The sequence below is a fragment of the Salvelinus fontinalis genome, chromosome 2 (genome assembly GCF_029448725.1).
Source record: "Salvelinus fontinalis isolate EN_2023a chromosome 2, ASM2944872v1, whole genome shotgun sequence".
NCBI lineage: Eukaryota > Metazoa > Chordata > Actinopteri > Salmoniformes > Salmonidae > Salvelinus > Salvelinus fontinalis.
This window is the reverse complement of record NC_074666.1, coordinates 84,444,854-84,468,299: the sequence shown is the minus strand read 5'-3', so window position 1 is coordinate 84,468,299 and position 23,446 is coordinate 84,444,854. Positions and strand designations below refer to the sequence as shown.

The following is a 23,446-nucleotide window of genomic DNA, read 5'->3' as shown; positions in this document are numbered from 1 at the left end:
CCGGTTTCATCTCTGGGGTGTTCCTAAATAAAGAGGACGATGATGATGGTGTGGGATCACTTATCAACAGATTACTTTTGAAGGGGCTCTGAGGAACCGCAGATCATTCCTCCAACCACACTGCAGTATGGATGTAGGCTGCCATCCGTTGGCTAAAATAATGTAGTGCATTAAATTGTATTTGTCACATGCTTTGTAAACAACAGGTGTAGACTAACAGTGAAATGCTGACTTACGGATCCTTTTTCAACAATGCAGAGTTAAAGATAAAACACAGAAATAGTGACACGAGTAATAAATACACAGTGAATGTGAATGACAAGTAAAAATAACATGGCTATATACAGGGAGTACCAATACTGAGTCGATGTGCAGGGGTACGAGGTAATCGAGGTAGCTATATACATATATGTAGGGTTAAAGTGACTAGGCAACGGGATAGATAATAGACAGTAGCAGCAGTGGGTATCCATTTGATTAGCTATTTAGCAGCCTTATGGCTTGGGGGTAGAAGCTGTTTAGGGTCCTGTTGGTTCTAGAATTGGTGCACTGGTACCGCTTACCGTGCGGTAGCAGAGAGAACTATCTATGGCTTGGGTGGCTGGAGTCTGAAAAATGTTTGGGCCTTCCTCTGACACCCGTCTGATATAGAGGGCATTACTAAAACACATGGGTGACAGCATTCTCTCTCTCTTTCTCATTTGTCTCGCTCTCTCTCAGGGTCAGGCGGACCTTCTGAAGCACGCTAAGAGTGAGGCTTTGGACACTCTGCGTCAGATCCACTGTGCCACCCAGTCCTGTGGCCTGAGCAAGAACGGAGCTACCTCCCCTCAGCTCCAACACCATCCACTGCAAGCGCAGGCCCACTACCAGGCCCAGCCCCACCATCCACCCCACCCTCACCATCTCCAACCTCAGGCCCAGACCCGACCCCAGGCCCAGCCACTGTCCCAACACCTGGCTGAACCCCAGCCCGAGGCCCAACCACAGCTCCAGGCCCAGCTCCATACTCAACACCATCCCCTGACTCAGCGCCCGTCTCTGCCTCCCCTCCCACCACAGCCCCCACAGTATAGGGCAGCAGGCTCCCACGATGCCATCTCTGAGAACGAGACGGCCAGCGATGGTTCCTGCTGACCCGTTGCCTGTACCCGCAGTGGAGTCCACCCAAAGAGAGACAGGGAGAGGAGAATAGAAAGAGAGAGGGGGCTTGAGAAGCAGAGAGGAGAAGAGCAAAGAACATGGATGGTTCCTTTAACACCCCCGAAGATGGACAGGCAGAGTGAGATAGAAAGGAAAAAAGATGAGAGGGAGAAGGAGAGAATGAAGGAGATGGAGAAGGAGAGAATGAAGGAGATGGAGAAGGAAAAAGAGCAGGAAAGGGAGAGGGAGAGAGCAGAAGAGAAACAGCAAATAGAGCAAGGGACGGGGAAGAAAACTCATCGTAAAAGACAAGAGACACAAGTATAAAAAAGTATTTTTTTAGAGACAAAGAAGAAATGTCTCTGTCAGCTCTCTCTCCTGTCCTATTTCTCTCTCTTGGATTCGAAAGAGCGAATAACACCCATGTTAGTGAATTCAGTCAGTCTCTCAGCCAGTCAATCGTTGAGTCAGTCAGTCTGTCAGGAGAGTCTCGCTGTCTTTCTCTGGGCAGTGCCAGCACTGCGGGTACAGGCACCTTACAATGGCATTTCATACCGCGCAAGTTCGCCTTTGGATTCCCCTAGGATACCCATAGCATGTCCAGGACCCTTTTCTTCTCTCCTCCTCTATCTTCTCCCATATGTTTACTCCATACACCTGTAGATCTGCCCTTCCGTACATCATCCCGAGCTTCAACCCTTTTGCCCTTCTCGCTAAAATGCACAACGTAGAGCAGCTCACACGGACTAGTAGCTCTGTAGGGATCCTAGATAGAGGACCATTACTGCACAAACAAACCTGGGAGCTGTCTGTGAGAGAGACAGTAAAGGACTGCAGTTCTGCAGCCTATCTCTGTCAGTCACTACTTACCTGGCCTCTGCGATGATGCGCTGGCTCCCCCTGCTGGAGACTTCAACCTCCACAGGACCCCAAACACTTGCACAGTGCCCTTAATTAAGATTTTTAATTTAGTTAATTGTCAATCACAACATGCCTGGACGCTTAGTAGGGGGTCTCCCCAGCGCCTCTTCAGGGGCTGTGTGCGTAACGTCCCGTATGTTGCTGTCGTCGTCCCATGGATGGAGGGAGCGTGGCCGTACTCTGCCCACGCTCCAGCTCTCAAGAGGTAGCTACTAGCTAGAGCTCACCATTCTGTTTTAACTGAACAGTCTGTCGACCCCGTCTGCGCTGAAAAGACTAAAGGACTCTATAGGTCAAAGATCACAAGAGGAACATGGACCTGGGGCAGATTCCTGCTGTCAATCAAACACACACCTAACCTAAAAGAGAAACTATGAATCTATATAGATGTATACTGTATGTATGTACAAGTAATGAAGAGCCCCTTTACATTAATCTCTGATAATTCTCCCTGAAACAAAATATCCCATTGATATGATTGTTATAATTGATGTTAGTTATATTCATATTACAATTATTTTATATACAGTACATTGCTTCTAGATATACAGTGACTTGACACCTGTTGTTCTGTGCTGCAGATCAAGACAGGTGGTGTGGAATGTTGGGTGTAGGGGTTAGAGGTCAGGGTGGGTTTGGGTTGGGGGTCATCATTCCAAAAATTGGGTCAAACAATAACCTGACTTGTGTTTCACTGCAAAGTGATGTGGTTCTGTATGAGCTCCTGAAAATGGCCCATTAAAATTGGCTTCATTGTTTGTCCTGCCTCCTATTCTTCAATTCTTCCACTTTGTCATTGTCTTTATGCTGGCAGCCCACCTGACATGAATATGTAGGATTCCTTCTGCAGGACAAGAATGGGGAATATATTGTATGAAGCAATTCTGAGGCAACTCCAGAAGGTGTCGACAAATAGTAGGAAAAAAGGTTATGAGTGACAGTGTCTATGAGGAAAATGGGCATGAGGGATTCAGCCTTTTGCTAAAGTCAGGTACTATACCTCATCTCTATACCCCACACATACAGTGCCTTGCAAAAGTATTCATCCCCCTTGGCGTTTTTCCTATTTTGTTGCATTACAACCTGTAATTTAAATGGATGTTTATTTGGATTTCATGTAATGGCCATACACAAAATATTCCAAATTGGTGAAGTGAAAAAATAAAAATAAAAACATGTTTAAAAAAATTCTAAAAAATCAAAAACTGAAAAGTGGTGCGTGCATATCTATTCACCCCCTTTGCTATGAAGCCCCTAAATTAGATCTGGTGCAACCAATTACCTTCAGAAATCTCATAATTAGTTAAATAAAGTCCACCTCTGTGCAATCTAAGTGTCACGTGAGTTCAGTGTATATACAGTTGAAGTCGCGAAGTTTACATACACTTAGGTTGGAGTCATTAAAACTAGTTTTCAACCTGTCCACAAATTTATTGTTAACAAACTATAATTTTGGTAAGTTGGTTAGGACATATACTTTGTGCATGACACAAGTAATTTTTCCAACAATTGTTTACAGACAGATTATTTCACTTATAATTCACTGTATCACAATTCAAGTGGGTCAGAAGTTTACATACACTAAGTCGACTGTGCCTTTAAGCAGCTTGGAAAATTCCAGAAAATGATGTCATGGCTTTAGAAGCATCTGATAGGCTAATTGACATCATTTGAGTCAATTGGAGGTTTACCTGTGTATGTATTTCAAGTCCTACATTCAAACTCAGTGCCTCTTTGCTTGACATCATGGGAAAATCAAAAGAAATCAGCCAAGACCTCCACAAGTCTGGTTCATCCTTGGGAGCAATTTCCAAACGCCTGAAGGTACCACGTTCATCTGTACAAACAATAGTATGCAAGTATAAACACCATGGGACCACACAGCCGTCATAATGCTCAGGAAGGAGATGCATTCTGTCTCCTAGAGATGATCGTACTTTGGTGCGAAAAGTGCAAATCAATCCCAGAACAACACCTTGTGAAGATGCTGGTGGAAACAGGTACAAATGTATCTATATCCACAGTAAAACGAGTCTTACATCGACATACCCTGAAAGGCCACTCAGCAAGGAAGAAGCCACTGCTCCAAAATGGCCGTAAAAAAGACAGACTACGGTTTGCAACTGCATATGGGGAGAAAGATCGTACTTTTTGGAGAAATGTCCTCTGGTCTGATGAAACAAAAATAGAACTGTTTGGCCATAATGACCATTGTTATGTTTGTGGGAAAAAGGGGGCGGCTTGCAAGCCGAAAAACACCATCCCAACCGTGAAGCACGGGTGTGGCAGCATCATGTTGTGGTGGTGCTTTGCTGCAGTAGGGACTGGTACACTTCACAAAATAGATGGCATCATGAGGCAGGAAAATTATGTGGATATATTATGTGGAAGCAACATCTCACGACATCAGTCAGGAAGTTAAAGCTTGGTCGCAAATGGGTCTTCCAAATGGACAATGACCCCAAGCATACTTCCAAAGTTGTGGCAAAATGGTTTAAGGACAACAAAGTCAAGGTATTGGAGTGGCCATCACAAAACCCTGGCCTCAATCCCATAGAAAATTTGTGGGCAGAACTGAAAAAGTATGTGTGAGCAAGGAGGCCTACAAACCTGACTCAGTTACACCAGCTCTGTCAAGAGGAATGGGCCAAAATTGACCCAACTTATTGTGGGAAGCTTGTAGAAGGCTACCCTAAATGTTTGACTCAAGTTAAACAATGTAAAGGCAATGCTACTAAATGCTAACTGAGTGTATGTAAACTTCTGACCCACTGGGAATGTGAAGAAAGACATAAAAGCTGAAATAAATCCTTCTCTCTTCTATTATTCTGACATTTCACATTCTTAAAATAAAGTGGTGATCCTAACTGACCTAAGACAGGGAATTTTTACGAGGATTAAATGTCAGGAATTGTGAATAACTGAGTTTAAATGTATTTGGCTAAGGTGTATGTAAACTTCCGACTTCAACTGTACACCTGTTCTGAAAGGCCCCAGAGTCTGCAACACCACCAAGCAAGCGGCACCACCAAGCAAGCGGCACCACCAAGCAAGCGGCACCACCAAGCAAGCGGCACCACCAAGCAAGCGGCACCACCAAGCAAGCGGCACCATACCAAGGAGCTCTCCAAACAGGTCAGGGACAAAGTTGTGGAAAAATACAGATCAGGGTTGAGTTATAAAAAATATCAGAAACTTTGAACATCCCACAGAGCACGATTAAATCCATTATTAAAAAATGGAAAGAATATGGCACCACAACAAACCTGCCAAGAGAGGGCCGCCCACCAAAACTCACAGACCAGGCAAGGAGGGCATTAATCAGAGAGGCAACAAAGAGACCAAAGATAACCCTGAAGGAGCTGCAAAGCTCTACAGCGGAGATTGGAGTATCTGTCCATAGGACCACTTTAAGCCGTACACTCCACAGAGCTGGGCTTTACAGAAGAGTGGACAGAAAAAAAGCCATTGCTTCACATTTCCACAAACGTCAAAGTGCTTGCTTCAGGGCCTGAGTTACAGGCAGTTAGATTTGGGTATGTCATTTTAGGTGAAAATTGAAAAAGAAAAAAATAAGCAAACACGTTTGGTGTTCGCCAAAAGGCATGTGGGAGAGTCCCCAAGCATATGGAAGAAAGTACTCTGGTCAGATGAGACTAAAATGTAGCTTTTTGGTCATCAAGGAAAACGCTATGTCTGGCACACACCACAGCTGCGAATGTGTGCACATGCAAATGGCCGGTGTTCTGCGGCGACGTTTAAAAATGTTGCTGTACATTGATGTCTAGAAAATTAGGCTACAGAAAATGTGGACTTGTGTAAGCCTCGCCGCTACACTCAAGTATGTGGGCATACGGCAGTGACGTCTAAAATGCTTTGACTTAATCAGCACCTTGGAGAGTGCTGTCCGTTTCACCACCATAGATAGTAGGCTGCTTGGTTGTTTTCTCTGTCTGCTGCGCTGCTATATAGTGTTTGACACTTTTTTTCTCAATGTGTTCCGGTAACCCAGAGCCCCCCGGATAACCCTCCCTCACGCTCACTATGTGTTCCCCGGACCTCCAGATTTACAAATTAAGCACTGCCCAACGCTCTAACCTCTAGGCTACCTGCCGCCCTACAGGGAAAAGGGAACAAGGTGCCTCTACCACCAATGATCAATAGCTAGAGGGATAACATCACCAAGGACAGTGTTTGAAACAACAAACACACTGTTCTAGGTGTGTCAGTATTCCCGGAGCGACACATATTTAATACAATAGAGAGAATGATCATTAGCCCTCATTAGGACTGTTACATGACCCTCTAATTACAGACCATTCAGTCAGTCAGCTTCTAAAGGTTATCAGGGATGGTTCTTTGTGTTCCCTCATACCTTCGATGAGACCATGTCTATTGCTGCAGCTAATTAACCATGTCTCCGTCACCGCTAATCATAGCGCTATGTCCTAACGAAGCTCACCACCACCCTGACATAATAGCATTCCACTACTTTATTCAAAACCCAGGAAATATCCTAGAGATGGTCTGTGGCAGGATCAGAGTCATTAGGGACTTCTGATAGACTCCTCAAATGAGCAAACGAGTCCGACGTTACAACAAAGAAATGAGCATTGACGGACAGTCTTTTTGTTGATGTCCCCGTCGACTGGACTAAAGATATCTTAATGACGTCTATGGAGGGTGTAAATGAGACGAAATAGGGCCTTATAAAAGGAGACTGGCTTCAGAGAGAGATGAGAGTAGAAGTGGACCCCACAGCCTTTAGCAGAACATGTGTTTCAACACAAAGCATCTTACTAGAGCACCAGGGATGGACACAGCGTACTCAACCACCAAGGTAGGATCGACTATGTAACACAGCTTTTATTACAGATGTTTTTACTGTGGAATAATTTAAGCTGCCATTATGGTCCTCAGACAAAGGTCATGTAGGTACAAAAGGGGATGTTCAGAAAAGTACATCAGTTTTTGGATGCTTTTAAATACGAATGGTAATGCTCGCTAATGCTCCCCAATTTGCATTGAGTGTTTTTAGAATGGAGATGGATCACCACTATTTGCACTTAGCGTGTCAGTCACTGCTCTGATATTTTCATGGGTTTGAATTCCTTTCAGTCTGTTGAATAGGGTTTTTGGTAATGGGTGTAAGGATATTTGGAAATGACATAATCTTTCAGAAATAGCAAGACCTTGTCTGAAGAAAACATTCTAAAACTGATAGTTGTTAGCAGACATGACTAAAAGCTTTCTGAAATTGTCCTCAATTCCTGAGTACATTTTAGCCTTCATTTTTATATTAACCATAAAGTTATATTAACATAGGCCTATGCATCTCTCTTTCTATCTTACTCTCTCCTTTTTTTATGTTTGAGTTTGCAAGAAAGGCATTTCACTATATTTGTGCATGTGACATAAAAAACGTGAATCTCTCTCTCTCTCTCTCTCTCTCTCTCTCTCTCTCTCTCTGTCTCTCTCTCTCTCTCATGAAGTTCTAACACTGAAATACTGTATCTGCTTTTACTGACAGAAACTCAAGGTTCTCATATTGTTGCTACTCGTCTCTCATCTGGCCTGTGACGCTCAGGGGGTTGCCAACTTTTGCAGACAGAAATCCCACTCCTGCCGTCTTTACGTCCTGCTCTGTCGCTCAGGTGATGGGACGGGGACAAGGGGACCCCTCACTGATGACGCAGCCGCTGGAATCCTCACACTTGGTAAACGGAAAGAAACTGATGAACGTCGCTTCCAGAGCCGGTTGAATCAGCTACTCCACGGGTCACGGAACCAAGCGGCGGGAATCTTGACAATGGGGAAGAGGACCGAAGACACAGCAGAACCGCTCATGTGCTTGTTTCCCATTTTAGAGACGGCCCCCACTACCACGGCCCAGTTGGTTTTACAACTACCATTCAAGTGATTCATCTGGAAAACATCATTTTTGAGGGACTGCGTCAAACTTGGACTAATGAAAAATATATGAAAACATGGGTTTTGGGTAAAATGTTCCTTTAAGATTTTATTAGTTTGTGGAGTAGGTGTTAGTAATTCTGGTAGTAATGTTGTAAATATTGTAAATGATCTCATTGGTGTAATAAAATGTGATAATGGTCACATGTAGCACCGTTGTATTTGCTTCCCTTGTGTCTCTTTGTATTTTAGGTGATGGAAAAGTAAATATGAAGAAAGTGACTGTCTTGAGGGTTGAGTCATCTAGTTGTGTCTATGTTATGGCATCACAACACAGGCATCACACTAGCCAACAGCCCCAACCAGCCCAAATCATCAACCCTTCAATCAGCCATTAGCACATGTCTGGATGGGTAGGTGTGTTTGTTCAAGTGAGTGTGTGTACCAGAAAAGTACTTTTCCCAGAAAGACCTTGGTTTCTGTGAAAGCTGGAGGTCTGCTGTATTTTCCATCTCTCTTTCATTCTAACCTGCCCTGCCTCTCGAAAATGACTCCATGATTCTTCCTCTTTCACAACTTTTCTCATGGGGGCAGCATGGAGCTGCTTCAGGGCTCAAGTCTGAATGGATCTCTGTGTTACTCAGAGGCCACATATTGTAGTCTGTTGTATAGCCACAGATCAAGGTCAAGACCCACTGTATTTCTCCATCATTGCATTACATTCTCTTGCCACATTTTTTGTCCCGATATTCTCACCTTCTTTTTAAATGTTTGTACTTTATATATAGGTAATAACTGAAAAACATCATTGTAACCATTGTTAAGGAAGTAAAGTCTCAGGCTATTCTGCAGTCTTGTTTGTGTGTTCTTTATGCGTACAGTACTTCCATCCACTCACTTGGTCACAAACACACCAACAATTCACCATGCCATATCGACCATGTTTTCTCTCGGTTACATGTCAGATCGCCTGGTAGGTATAGAGGAGGTGATAATTAGAACAGGTGCTTAAGAGAGAGCGGGAGTCTGTCTGGGATACATTTCTATATTAATTTACTCATACAGTACCAAGCTACCCAGCTAGCACATTTGGTTCCTTCTATGTTGTGGGAATGTACGTTTTTGGTTTCCCATTGGTTCTGGTAAAGAAGCCATCATTTTCCTGACTGGTAAAACTGAAGAAAAAAAAAATGGTTCTGGGAATGTACGTTTTTAGGTTGCAGGGAGGTTCTGAACATTTTACTATGGTTCCCTGAAAGTTTTCCTGGGAGGTCTTATTAACATTCTGAGAATGAAATGTAAAGGTTATTTGGAGTTTTTTTTTTGTCATTACCTCAACATTCACTGACTGTTTCAATAAGACTTTTAATAACACTGATAGCTTAGGTTAATTGTTTTGAACTCCAAGCACAGATAGGACACATGGAAATTAATTTGCTTAGCATTAGTCATGCAAACACATTTCTGTTTTATTGTGGCACGGCATTAGTGGGATTTGAACCTATGAGCTTCTATCCAGGACGGAGCTAGCGTGCCATGTTTTTTTCACTCATACAAAGCTGTTCATTTTAGTCTATTCAAACAGATTGCATTTCAAAGGAAACAACCACTCCTTAAGATCAGGTGTGGCCAATTAGTGGTCGCACACCTGAACACACTTAACAAGATAGAGGATAGAGAGACCCCTTGTTGACCCTGAGAACAGAATGTATATGTTATAAAAAGCATTCTTAAAATATTCTTCGAACGTTACTATTGTTTTCTTGTGGTTTTTATGGAAAGTCTTCTTAATGTTCTGAGAACATGACTTTAAATAGAATCATGAGAAAACCTACAAATAACGTTATGCTGAAGTTCTGAAAGTCCCACAGAATACCATTGTTTCTTAACGTTCTTGGAACAATTTGAGAACATTACTTTAAATAGAACCACAAGGAAACCTGTAGGAAATGTTATGCTGAAGTACTGAAATTCCCACAGAAGAACGTTGTTTCTCAACGTTCTCTGAACTATTTGAGAACATTCCCAATGCCAAACCAGTTGCAGAACATTTCTAGAACATTACCAAAAGTTAAATTAATTGTAACCAGGTTTGAACTTTTAGGAAACGTTCTGTTAAAGTAATGAAATTGTTTTTTTTGTCAAGCTCCTTAAATGTGCTGAGAATGTTCCAAGGCCAAACAACTATCCTGAACCATTCCCAGAACGTTGTGGGAAGGTTGTACGCAAAATAACCAGAGGACAACCATGCTCTCACCAAGCTCTAAGAAACATGGTTCTCAGAACATTATGTGCTAGCTGGGTAAGATGCTTATAAGACCTTAGAGGCTTTTGATGATGTATTTGTTTATGTATATACATGTGAATCTTGTTCCTTATATATTCTAAAGCTGTGTGTGCGTGCGTGTGTGCCTACATGCGTGCGTGTACAATTTGCCTCCCTGTTCATGTCAACAGGTATACATGGGTATTCTCATCCCTATTTCCTAGTAAGGATACATGAAGTGGATTATGGCAGTGGTGTGTATAGCAGAAAAAGAGGGAGGGGAGAGGCACAACGAAAGAGAAAGCCAGATGAGATTCACTGGTCTACTGACTGCCAGTGTTTCTGCTAGAGGGGATGCAACAAGAGAGAGTGTCTATTAGTGTGTGAAGGAGAGAGATGACTAGAGGACAGAGTAAGATAAGGTATAGAGCCTAAAGGCGTGCGCAAGAAGGAGAACGAACAGAGAAATGTATTGTTAATAAACAGTGAGAAGTGAAGAGTAGCAGGGGGTTCTCGCTTTCGGGGAAAGAGAGAGAGACAAAAGAGAAAGGGGAAAGGGAGGTAGAGAAAGAGAGAGTGGAGGGAGGGAAAGAGAAAGAAACAGGAACAGAGGGGTGCGAGAGCGATAGAGAATGGCAGAGACTGTGTGATAGAGAGAAGAGAGAGAGAGAGTACTGACTCAGATAACGGAAGTGGCGTGCGCATCCTCCTCTCCTGCTGGGGCTAGATGAGACTTCAGACTGATCTGTGAGGAGAGAAGAACAGAGAGATACACTACCTAACTTGATGACTCTAAGCTGACAGTGAGTTACAACACCTTAGCTTGATCCAAGGTGAGAAGAATAACTACCCACACTACAGAGAAGGAAGGAGCTAGAGGGAAAGATAATCAGCCTTACTTGGGATAAAGAAGAGGAAAGGTGGAAGAAAGAAGGCTATAAACCTGAGACTGAGGTAAATGCCACTGATACCCAGCTGACCTGTAGCTGAGTGCTGAGGCAGGATCAAGGAGAAGTATATGTTGAAGTGCAGACTGCAGAGTTACGTTGGTCTGACTCGCCCTCCTCTCAGCTCTGTATGTTCGGGGATGGAGTGACTTGGTGAGCCCAGCTGTGTCTTCATCGTTGGACAACATGCCTGTGATGAAGGGCCTCCTGGCCCCCCAGAACACCTTCCTGGACACCATCGCCAACCACTTTGATGGCACCCGTAAGTATACCCTTGACTCAAGCCTTTCTGCCTTTGTGCCACACTCCGTGCCCACCTAATTGCGATGCCTGCAGTGTTACAATGAGTTTGATTGATTGTAATTTACTGGTGAGGTAATTTACAAGTTGTGAACAAATTGTGTTTAATACATTGTGACTTTCCATTGTAAGATTTCCACTTTGATTTTGCGTCAGTGGGTCAATGAAAATATGACCACCTTTTATCTATTGATTTTGGGCAGGATTCAATCTGTATCGCCGAAGTATTGCGGAAGATCAGCGTTATAGCTCGATTTAAAGGCAATGTCCCTGCGTTCGTGGAGACTGCAAATGCTGCGTATGTGGGCTCAATCGGCAGTTACCTTTACAATTTAACTCAGAACTACTGCTATACAGATTGAAATATATTTATGACTCTCATTCAAAGTGCATGGTGTCAAGCGTTAGAACCATCGAGAAGCACGACTGGTTTTGTTTTGGGGGGGGGGGGGGCTGCTGTGGGATTAATACAAATTCACTAGAGTCTAAAGACGTTGGGGGGGGGGGGGGGGGGGGGGGGGGTCCTACCATGGATCATTTAGCTATTTGATTTAAAATTTTAGGACCCTTTAGGTATCCCGAAAATATATTTTAAAAAGTATTTCATAAAATATTTAATTTGGCCTTTAGTACCAAATACCACAGAAACACATTGAATAACACATTCATAAATGGCAAAAAAGACAGTTAAAAAAAGAAATCCTAAGGAATAAGGTTGAATTGTCTGTCCTATATCTAGGAGAAATAAGAAAGCTCCGTCTTGTTGAGGTTGAGCTTGAGTTCGTGGGCCAGGCACACAGAGATGTGTGTCTCCACCTGGGTGTCAGAAGGGGCTGAAGAAGAAAAGGAGTTCAATGTCATATGCATAGCAATGATAGGAGAGACCATGTGAGGATATGACAGAGCCGAGTGACTTGGTGTAATGCAGGGTCGGGTAGGTTAGTTTCTAAATGTAATCCTTTACAGTTACTAGTTACCTGTACTAGTTACCTGTAATCAGTAACGTAACTTTTGGATTACCCAAACTCAATAACGTAATCTGATTACATCCAGTTACTTTTAGATTACTTTACCCTTAAGATGCATTAGAAGAAGACAAAAATGTATGTTACCAATTGAATGACATCTATTGCTGGATAAATCAATGTTAAAGTTTACATAGCTGGCCATGTCTGGATGTTGAATTTGACTTTATGGGTTGGTTGTGTAGGCTTATTCTAACCAATCGCTTTCTACTACATATAATAATGTAAGAACTGACGCTGGAGATGAGAAGCAGGTACAGGGAGTGAACATTTAATGAACGGACAAGTGACAGAACAGGAGCATCGTCAGAACAGGGGAAACAAAACAACATGACGATAATAATGCTGAAGCCAGGAACAACCTAGGGAACAGACAAATATAGGAGAGGTAAGGAAAACAGGTGATTGAGTCCAGGTGAGTCCAATGAATCGCTGAAGCATGTGACGAGGGAAACAGGTGTGCGTAATGATGGTGGCAGGAGTACGTAGTACTGGGCAGGAAGGAGAGCGGGTGCAGGCGTGACATAATAATATGATTAAATTATATCTTTACATTACTATATATCATTTATAAGCCCAGAAATGGATGTAGCAACTACAGATTGCCCTATTAAGTCTATCAAAAGCGTACACGTTTGAGCATGTGTCCATTAGGCCTATGGATTTAGTTTTTTATCAGCATGAATTAGATTGAGCAATAAAAGACCTACTTTTATTCTATCGGCTGGAATATAATAAAGTCTGCTGGTTTCAAAAATAAAGTCTGCTGGTTTCAAAAACAATGATTGATAGGCATCTTAAATTCAACCATTATTGGGTTCAAATACACATTTAGATTTCTGAACAGTCATCCACGACAACCACAAGCCGTAAGGCACAACTAGCTAATTGAGAGAGCAGCATTGTGATTCACATAAATGCGCTATGTAGGTACCAATAATAAGTGATATCTGCATCACCGTAGACTACACCACTGCTCTCATCCTTACCGCCAAGCGTTTATTATGCATACCACCCTGCATACCACTGCTGGCTTGCTTCTGAAGCTAAGCAGGGTTGGTCCTGGTCAGTCCCTGGATGGGAGACCAGATGCTGCTGGAAGTGGTGTTGGAGGGCCAGTAGGAGGCACTCTTTCCTCTGGTCTAAAAAAATATCCCAATGCCCCAGGGCAGTGATTGGGGACACTGCCCTGTGTAGGGTGCCGTCTTTCGGATGGGACGTTAAACGGGTGTCCTGACTCTCTGAGGTCATTAAAGATCCCATGGCACTTATCGTAAGAGTAGGGGTGTTAACCCCGGTGTCCTGGCTAAATTCCCAATCTGGCCCTCAAACCATCATGGTCACCTAATAATCCCCAGTTTACAATTGGCTCATTCATCCCTTCCTTTCCCCTGTAACTATTCCCCAGGTCGTTGCTGCAAATGAGAACGTGTTCTCAGTCAACTTACCTGGTAAAATAACGGTAAAAAAAAAAAAAAAAAAAAAAAATTCAAGTTGGACAATCTTTGGATGCTGACAGCAGTCGCACCATTGGAAGATATAGCTTGGACTGTAGACTACAAAAGCCTATTTCTGACATTTTCCAGCGATCCATCAAACACATTTTATGTGTCATCATAGTGGTCTCTGACTTGTGGTCAGACTCGCTCAGATGGAACAAACTTAAAGTTGCGCCTTTTTTCAATGCTGATTTGAATGTCATTAAGAAAACAAAGAAGTGTCAAAGTTTTTTAAATTAATTTTAATTTAATTTAAAAGTAATCCTCAAAGTAATCTTCTAGTTTTTCAAAAGTATCTGCAATCTGATTACAATATTTTTGCTGGTAACGTAACGGATTACAGTTAACGTTTTTTTGTAATCGCTTACATCCCAAACCCTGTATATATGTAGGCTGGCGAAAGTAAACCCAGCACAGGGCACAAACTCATTTGGGGTTGTTTATTCTGTCAAAGCTTAAATTTAAAATAGAATAACGTAAGAGGGCAATCACCGCAAGTTTAAACCACCATAAAGTAAAGTTCAGTTTAAATCATGATCACGTTAAATAAATCTATTAGTAAAGTGCATAAAAACTATCTTAGTACAATAAGTACAAAGTGAAATGCATAAACGGTAGTGGCTCTGCTTTCTATAGAAAAACACAAGAAAATATAGAGACCACAATGTTCAGTTAGAATGGACTTTCTAACATTTCAAATGTCTGGGTACAAGATGTCCATAAACAAAATGACATTGTGCATGAAAAACAAAAATACATTTTGTCATAAAACATTATGAATACTTACAAACACACTGTCCAGGTGATACCCTAATACCACATGAGACAGTAGATCATCATCTCACCCATACTGCACTGGGAGAAATGTCATATGAACAGATAAGTTACAATTCAAAAATGAAACAAAATACAACACACTGAAGCTTTACATGAAATAGAATGTCATTCTGATAATTACTCACATTTCAGATAATGTTATCAACTCCACCATGGGGTTCTGAGAACCCTGGTATTCAGCTAGCATGAAGCCAACACCCTCATGTTGATCTGAAAGTATCAACAGGCTAACATTACCATCTTGCATAAATATTACAAAACGAACTCTTGTACACTGCAGATGATGCAGAATATGATATTTTCCAGTACAAGAGTAAGATAAAAAGTATTATTTACCCATCTAAGGTATCGTTGGACCCACGATGGATTTCAACAGCTCTCCAGTGTAATTGCTTGCTCTCACTCTTACACACTGCGCATGCGCAATCCCATAACCGCGTTCACACATTATTTATGGATCTCTTATAGGGACAGTGCCATCTAGTGGATATAAATAAATACAGCTATGTGCTTTTACCACCTGGCTACTAATAGAGAGAAGAGGAGAGCGCCTAGAACCAAGTCCTGGGGGACACCAGTAGTGAGAATATGTTGGGCAGACACAGATCCTCTCCATGTCACCTGGTAGGAGCGGCCTGCCAGGTAGGATGCAATCCAAGAGTGGGCAGAGCCTGAGACGCCCAGACATGAGAGGGTGGAGAGGAGGATCTGATGATTCACGGTGTCAAAGGCAACAGATAGATCTAGGAGGATGAGAACAGAGGAGAGAGAGTCAGCTTAGGTAGTGCGGGGAGCCTCCGTGACACAGAGGAGAGCAGTCTCGGTTGAGTGACCCGTCTTGAAGCCTTGACTGGCTTGACACTAATTGCTAATTGTCTAGCAGAGGTGAAGAGCACACTTCCCGGTACTTATTGCTGATTGCATAGGAGAGGACAAACCACTCCCCCTCCAATACAGCCACTGATTACCAAAACAATAACAGTCACAAATTGCCCTGTCCTTTATTCTTGGTTGATGTGTCAACGATCAGCTGCAAGTTATGAGCAGTCAGCAGTTCATACACTAAGTAGGCTACTGGAAAGACAGACAACACTTAAAGTAAATGGCCCTAGCTAGCAAAAATACAGTACTAAACAACAACAGATGACAGATACTTATTACTTATTACTCCTAGAGATATTAGGAGTGCTCTAGCTATAGATTGAAGCTACACCGCTACATGGCAAAACAATTATTAACTACTGAAAACACTACCTAGATTTGAATTTACTTCAACTACCACTTAGTCCAACTACCACTCCACTACTAGTACAAAATGTTGTTAAATTACTAGAAGAACTATAAGTAGTTCACTAATCCCCAACACTGAGTGTAAGTGGTACTGGAGAGGGGCAGCCAGTCAACACTGTGTGTAAGTGGTACTGGAGAGGGGCAGCCAGTCAAGACAGTAATTCAGGCTGTGACAGTGATGGAGAGAGTGGTGAGAGCTCAGCAGAGGAGTGGGTGTGTTGTTGTTTTGGATTGAAGTGCCACTTGTTGGGCTGTTGTGTGTTTGCTGTCTGTGTTGCTCCTCATTAAAGTGATACTTCGGGATTTTGGCAATGAAGCGAGCCAATGTTAACTTGTGTCAGCGCAAATCCAGAGACTTCCAGTCATTGCGCTGTCGCTAGTTAGCAATTGAGCTAACGCTAGTTAGCAACTTCCTTCAAACTGCACGCAGAGGCATACAAATCTGGGGAAGTAGATAAAGGTCTTCATTGCCTCCTGAAGTATCCCTTTAAGATCCATGAGTGCAGTAGGTCTGTGCAGCTGTGTAGGACTTATTCCTATTTCTTTACACACAAAACACTTGCGTATATAATTGCACCACATCTTTAAAAAGATGAAAGCCTGCACAGAGCCATTAGACTCCCCTTTCTTTTAGCTCACTCACAACCTAAAAGCTATTTTATTATTAGTCATATGTGTTCACAGTTCATGCATTTAGTTTGTCATCTATTAAGCACCTCTGCGTTTGACCATAGGATATATACTGAGTGTACAAAACATTAGGAATACATGCTCTTTCCATGACATAGACTGACCAGGTGAATCCAGGTGAAAGCTATGATCCCGTATTGTTGTCACTTGTTAAATCCACTTGTTAAATCCACAATCAGTGTAGATGAAGGGGAGGAGACAGGTTAAAGACGGATTTTTAAGTCTTGAGACAATTGAGACATGGATTGTGTGTGTGTGCCATTCAGAGAGTGAAGGGGCAAGACAAAAGACTTAAGTGCCTTTGAACGGGGTATGGTAGTAGGTGCCAGCCACACTGTTTTTAGTGTGTCAAGAACTGCAATGCTGCTGGGTTTTTCACACTCAACAGTTTCCCGTGTGTGTCAAGAATGATCCACCACTCAAAGGACATCCAGCTAACATTGTCACAACTGTAGGAATCATTGTAGTCAACATGGGTCAGCATCTCTTTGGAACACTTTAGACACCTTGTAGAGTCAATGTCCTGACGAATTGAGGCTGTTCTGAGGGCAAAAAAAGGGTGAACTCAATATTAGGAAGGCGTTCATAATGTTTTGTACAATAAGTATATGTCACTAATGGACTACTGTCGAAGCTGCATGATGCACTTTCCCATGGTCAGATTGGATCACACTCTTCTCAGTGGGTTACAAGAAGTGGGACATGACATCATGCTAGTGTGTGGCCGCCGATCTGTGTCCTGGCTGAGTCAATGAATTCAGTGTGAAGACAAAACACACTCACACTAACACTCTCTCTATTACACACACTCACACTCACACACACACACCAACCTGGACTCAGGGTTAAACCCAGGACACTCCAATTATGATGATATGATATGTTACGTTTTGACTTATATATGATATGTTACGTTGTATTCATTGGTGGATGTCCATCATCCCATTTTGCATGATATGTTACGATTTACAATTTGTATGATATGCAATGCATTGCAAATCGTACTACACGCTACGGATTTGTAAACGTATGATATGTAACAAATTCCAATCTGTTGTGGCTAATGTTAGCTAGGTGGCTATAGCTAACGTTAGCTAGGTGACTAAGGTTAGCTAGGCTAGGGGTTAGGGTAAGGGTTAAGGTTAGGGTTGGGCCTCCCGAGTGGCACAGAGGTCTAAGGCACTGCAGTGCTTGGGGTGTAACTACAGACCCGGGTTCGATCCCAGGGTGTGTCGCAGTTGGCCGCGACCGGAAGACCCGTGAGACTGCGCACAATTGGCCCAGCATCGTCCGGGTTAGGGGAGGGTTTGGCAGGCAGGGATGTCCTTGTCCCATCGCGCACTAGTGACTCCTGTGGCGGGCCAGGCTCATGCACGCTGACTTCGGTCGCCAGTTGTACGTTGTTTCCTCTGACACATGCGGCTGACTTCCGGGTTAAGCAAGCAGTGTGTCAAGAAGCAGTGCGGCTTGGCTGGGTTGTGTTTCGGAGGTCGCATGGCTCTCGACATTCGCCTCTCCCGAGTCCGTACGGGAGTAGCAGCGATGGGACAAGACTGTAACTATCAATTGGATATCACAAAATTGGGGAGAAAAAGGGGTAAAAAGTACAATAAATAAATCAAGTTTAGGGTTAAGGTTATAGGAAGGTTTAGCTAACATGATGAGTAGTTGCAAAGTTGTAATTAGCTAAAATGCTAAGGTTGTCCGTAATGACATTTGAACACGTAACCATTGGGTTGCTAGATGTTCACATTATACGCCTGCATACCCATCCACCCCGATCAACCACCCTATTTTCGTTTTCCCTTAAGTAGCCTGCTGTCTTACGTAACCATACCAAATGTAACATATCATACTAATACGTCTAGTCTATGAGACCAGGCTGCACACACACACCCACACAAATACAGAGTCAGAATAACTTTTTCACAAGTTTGGTGGTAACAGGTCCTCCGTGTCATGGTGTGGGTGGAAGAGCTGGCCAAAAGCTTTAATGGACAAGACTGAACCGGTCTGGGGGAAGTGGGAGGTGCAGGGAGCCGTTATCGAAAGGGAAGAGATGTAGTCGGAGCTTGAAATGTCTGTAGGGAGCTGATAAAATAGTCAAAAACTTTGACTTTCTTCTGTCCGAGTTCAAGACCTTCTGGGCAGCTTCTTAATTTTTTATTTTTTATTCAGGAGCCCACACAGTGTATAATAGATGTTAAAATAATTGACTTCAACCTATGACCTATGACATAATATTCTAATAGCATGTGCGACAACAAATGGGTGGATGTGGGTATGTTTGCAATGTATGTCTGACTGCCTCCCTCAACTAAATTACCCTCTCCATTGTGTAATGTGAATGGACCAGGCAATTACAGAATGAAGGAGAGTGACAGCCAAATGATCCCAACATGTGATCATGGACAAAAATTACAGTTAATTATGTAGGGGTTAAGCGCCAATCAAACAGCACCTGGGTATCGACTGATAAGTCACCCACTCTGTAAAAGTAGGCTAACATACGTAACTCCATCCATCCCATACACAACAAAATGAGTAACCCTAGTAACGTCTGGTGGACTGTAACAGGCTGTAATGAAGGACAGTTCCCTCTATAACAATCCATTATATAATTTCTCATTTCACTCTTAATACATTATTTACTCGTTGCCCGAATGCAAACAAACTACTATGTACAGTACACATGTACACATTGTACAGTTATTCCCATTTATATGTACATTTCAGGTTGCACTCTGTGGATTATGGTACCGGGGTGTCAGAGCGGAGTTATCGATTGCAACGTTTACGCAGCAATAGTTTTATTTGTGTGCACAGCAGAAGGCTAAAGCTCTCGTTGTTGTCTCATTGTCGCTCCACAGAATGATTCAGTCTAATTATATGTGTGGGCTGGGAGCTACACACAGCTTTACCCTCCTAATTGAGGCATAGAATTATTTAATAGCATTTCCCCTCCATTTCAATTCACAAATTGTGGTTATTGTTGTTGTGATTGTCAAAGACTCCAGCCACCCTAGTCATTGACTGTTCTCTCTGCTACCACACGGCAAGTGGTACCGGAGCGCCAAGTCTAGGTCCAAGAGGCTTCTAAAAAGCTTCTACCCCCAAGCCATAAATCTCCTGAGCAGCTAGTCAAATGGCTACCCAGACTATTTGCATTGCCCCCCCTCTTTTACACTGCTGCTACTCTCTGTTATTATCTATGCATAGTCACTTTAATAACTCTACCTACATGTACATATTACCACAATTGCCTCGACTAACCGGTGCCCCTGTACCGGTACCCCCTGTATATAGTGCTATTGTTATTTTACTGCTGCTATTTAATTATTTGTTACTTTTATTTCTTATTCATAATTTTTTTGTAATTATTATTATTATTTTTTTAACTGCATTGTTTGTTAGGGCTTGTAAGTAAGCATTTCACTGTACACCTGTTGTATTCGGCGCGTGGGACAAATACAATTTGATTTGATTGACACAAAGGGCCTGGCTTTTTTGCTTGTGTAATGTAAGTAAATTGGTTTGGGTTTTGCTCTTCGTCACCTAATGTCAATTACTGAAGCTACAAGTGCATGACCTGAAAAGTAATAGAAATGACAAGTGTTATTCACTACAGTGGAGAAGTCCCTTTTTTATTTATTTATTTATTTTTTACCCCCTTTTCTCCCCAATTTCGTGGTATCCAATTGTTAGTAGTTACTATCTTGTCTCATCGCTACGACTCCTGTACGGGCTCGGGAGAGACGAAGGTCGAAAACCATGCGTCCTCCGAAACACAACCCAACCAAGCCGCACTGCTTCTTAACACAGCGCGCATCCAACCCGGAAGCCAGCCGCACCAATGTGTCGGAGGAAACACTGTGCACCTGACCTTGGTTAGCATGCACTGCCACAGGAGTCGCTGGTGCGCGATGGGACAAGGATATCCCTACCGGCCAAACCCTCCCTAACCCGGACGACGCTAGGCCAATTGTGCGTAGCCCCACGGACCTCCCGGTCGCGGCCAGCTGCGACAGAGCCTGGGCGCGAACCCAGAGTCTCTGGTGGCACAGCTAGCGCTGCGATGCAGTGCCCTAGACCACTGCGCCACCCGGGAGGCAGAAGTCCCTTTTGTTGTGCGGTTGAACCGTTGTGAAGGTTCGACATGGCTTTCGCTATGAACTTCCATTCTGCCATTCTTCCATGAGAGAGAGAGAGAGAGAGAGATAGAGAGAGAGAGAGAGAGAGAGAGAGAGAGAGAGAGAGAGAGAGAGAGAGACTGGTAGACTGGGTGCATTTTAGCAGAATGATTGAGTCATGTTGGAGAAAGGACTTACCATCTGTTTGCTTTGGTTTAGAAAAACAACCTTGTTTCACTTGTCTATATCAGTCTAAGGGAAGTAACAATGAAAATCATGAAGCTACTGTAAAAAAAACAATTGGTCCAAAAACACCTCAGTTTATTTAATCATCAGTATGTTTTCCCATAGGATTAACTTGTTGCAAATCTATTTGTGTTCTTCCTGTTTAAAAAAGGGAACGTATTCTGGTTACCTCCTCCTTGTGGAAATAACATCTTTGCCATATGCTTTTCATTAAAAACAATTACAAATTGCTATGGCAACCCAAGCCTGGGCACATAAAGTCTCATGCAGCTTCTGTACTAATTATCTCTACATGAGTCACTGAGCGACTGTGACATTTCAAGAGTTGAATGTCTTTCTCTACAGGAAATAGTGTATACAGTAACAGTATACAACCTACCTCAATCTAAAAAGATCCTCCATCTATACAGCTTTCAACAACTGCCAGACTTAGTCCATGGATCTTTACATTTACATTTAAGTCAGTTAGCAGACGCTCTTATCCAGAGCGACTTACAAATTGGTGCATTCACCTTATGATATCCAGTGGAACAACCACTTTACAATAGTGCATCTAAATCTTTTAAGGGGGGGGGGGTTTAGGAGGATTACTTTATCCTATCCTAGGTATTCCTTAAAGAGGTGGGGTTTCAGGTGTCTCCGGAAGGTGGTGATTGACTCCGCTGACCTGGCGTCGTGAGGGAGTTTGTTCCACCATTGGGGTGCCAGAGCAGCGAACAGTTTTGACTGGGCTGAGCGGGAACTGTACTTCCTCAGAGGTAGGGAGGCGAGCAGGCCTCCCTCAGTAGGCTGAGGGTTGCCTGGTGGTCGGACTGTGGCAGAATTAACGTAACAAGAGATCTGGAGCACTTAGGTCCTCTTCACCACTCTGTGTGAACTAATGATCAATTAGACTTGTGTACTAAGTGTGCATATAATACTGCCACAACATCTACAGTATTGTCAATACAAATGTAATTTTTTTCTTGTGTTTCAAGGAGGACTTATCCAGATTGCCTCATTAGCTAATGATAATGGCCTGCTTATGTAAAGACTTTCAAACTGTGACCCCAGTGTTTACGCACTACGCATCTAATTATAATGGAGATAATTAGTGTATTGATTGACAGGGTATGATCAGACCATCACCACATGTACAGTCGAGAATAGGAAACTCGGGCCATGAAATTCTATCTTGTCCAACGCAAACCACCCCTGTGTGGAAGAGCAGTGGATGAATAGATACATTATGGAATTGAATTCAGTCAGTGGAATCATTTCCTATGGTAACTCTATACGGCAGTGACCCAATGGACTTGGAGTGACCTAATGGACTGGATAGTTGGGGACAGGTGACAACGGACAGGCATTGGATTGTGGGAGACATCTGTGAGGGGCAATTGTCTCTGCACAATGATGCACAGTGCTACAATACAGTCTACTTTGCAACCCTTTAGAAAGGGTGGAACAGATGGGAGTGAGATGGTCCATTTAACAGCTGCCTGCAAAACCTTTTTTATGGAGATGAGTTGTTCAACTCACTATGGAAGAATATGTAATTCATAAATGTTTATAGCTGTACCAAATACACAATGATGTTCTCTCTCTCAACAGAGTAAGCAGGTAAATAGCAGCTACATAGAGGTACATTTAAATCAAGCAAATCAAATTTGAACAAAAACTTCAAGGAGTATGTTAAATAATCCCCCAGCATCCTCCAGCCCCCCATAAAAAGAAATACATCTATTAAAAAATCTACAACACCCTTGCCTTTTGTTGAACTAACACTCGCGCTTGACACATCAGAAAGGGGGCTAAATGACTGTGACATCGCACCTGTATTCTTGTTACTGAAAGTACACCTTCCCTTCCGCTCAGCCTGAGTGCCTGCACAGTTCAACAGATGGGTGCAGCTCTGAGAGGTGGTTGGTATTTCAGTGGAGTCTGACAGAATCAAAAGGCCGCTACTGAATCAGAAGCTCCAGCCTGTCCTGTGATTGGCTGGCGCTGTCTTTGGTTACATGCACAGGAGGATGTGAGGATACTACACATGATGCTAATTTCCTATCCCCATTAGTGTCCCCAGGCGCCAGCTGGGGGGCCCCATGGGCTGTGGGCCCCCATAGAGTGAACTGGGTCCCCTCTTCTCTTCTCTCCTATCACATCCACCAGACTTCACAGGCCTAAACTTCAAAGTCTGCTCTGAAGTCCCTGCAGGCTGCTGTGGATGGGTTCTATGTGCTAGTTAGTTAGTTAGATCGAC

The 23,446-nt window shown here is 43.0% G+C and overlaps 3 protein-coding genes across 3 annotated transcripts in view; all 3 read left to right on the top strand.

The window, feature by feature from the left end:
* The window catches only part of LOC129829656 (inactive phospholipase C-like protein 2), a 93,154-nt gene extending 90,332 nt beyond the window's left edge, over window positions 1–2,822 (top strand). The window contains exon 6 of the mRNA XM_055891498.1: window positions 721–2,822. Within this exon, the coding sequence (XP_055747473.1) occupies window positions 721–1,137 (417 nt within the window). The 3' untranslated portion in view covers window positions 1,138–2,822. The remainder of the gene's footprint in view (window positions 1–720) is intronic.
* A 3,565-nt stretch (window positions 2,823–6,387) lies between these two features.
* Window positions 6,388–8,184, top strand: LOC129869406 (hypocretin neuropeptide precursor-like). The gene is made up of 2 exons (XM_055943799.1): window positions 6,388–6,904; window positions 7,595–8,184. The coding sequence occupies exons 1-2, from the start codon at window positions 6,839–6,841 to the stop codon at window positions 7,982–7,984; spliced, it is 456 nt and encodes a 151-aa protein (XP_055799774.1). The 5' UTR covers window positions 6,388–6,838; the 3' UTR covers window positions 7,985–8,184.
* A 2,625-nt stretch (window positions 8,185–10,809) lies between these two features.
* LOC129829648 (potassium voltage-gated channel subfamily H member 4-like) overlaps window positions 10,810–23,446 on the top strand; it is a 32,037-nt gene continuing 19,400 nt past the window's right edge. The window contains exon 1 of the mRNA XM_055891471.1: window positions 10,810–11,449. Coding sequence (XP_055747446.1) covers window positions 11,374–11,449 — 76 coding nt within the window. The 5' untranslated portion in view covers window positions 10,810–11,373. The remainder of the gene's footprint in view (window positions 11,450–23,446) is intronic.

Bases quoted from the DNA above. Each gene is read 5' to 3' on its own strand.
- LOC129869406 (XM_055943799.1), top strand. From the start codon at position 6,839: ATGTGTTTCAACACAAAGCATCTTACTAGAGCACCAGGGATGGACACA. The intron at 6,905-7,594 runs GTAGGATCGACT...TTTTACTGACAG, and splicing joins CAGCGTACTCAACCACCAAG to AAACTCAAGGTTCTCATATT.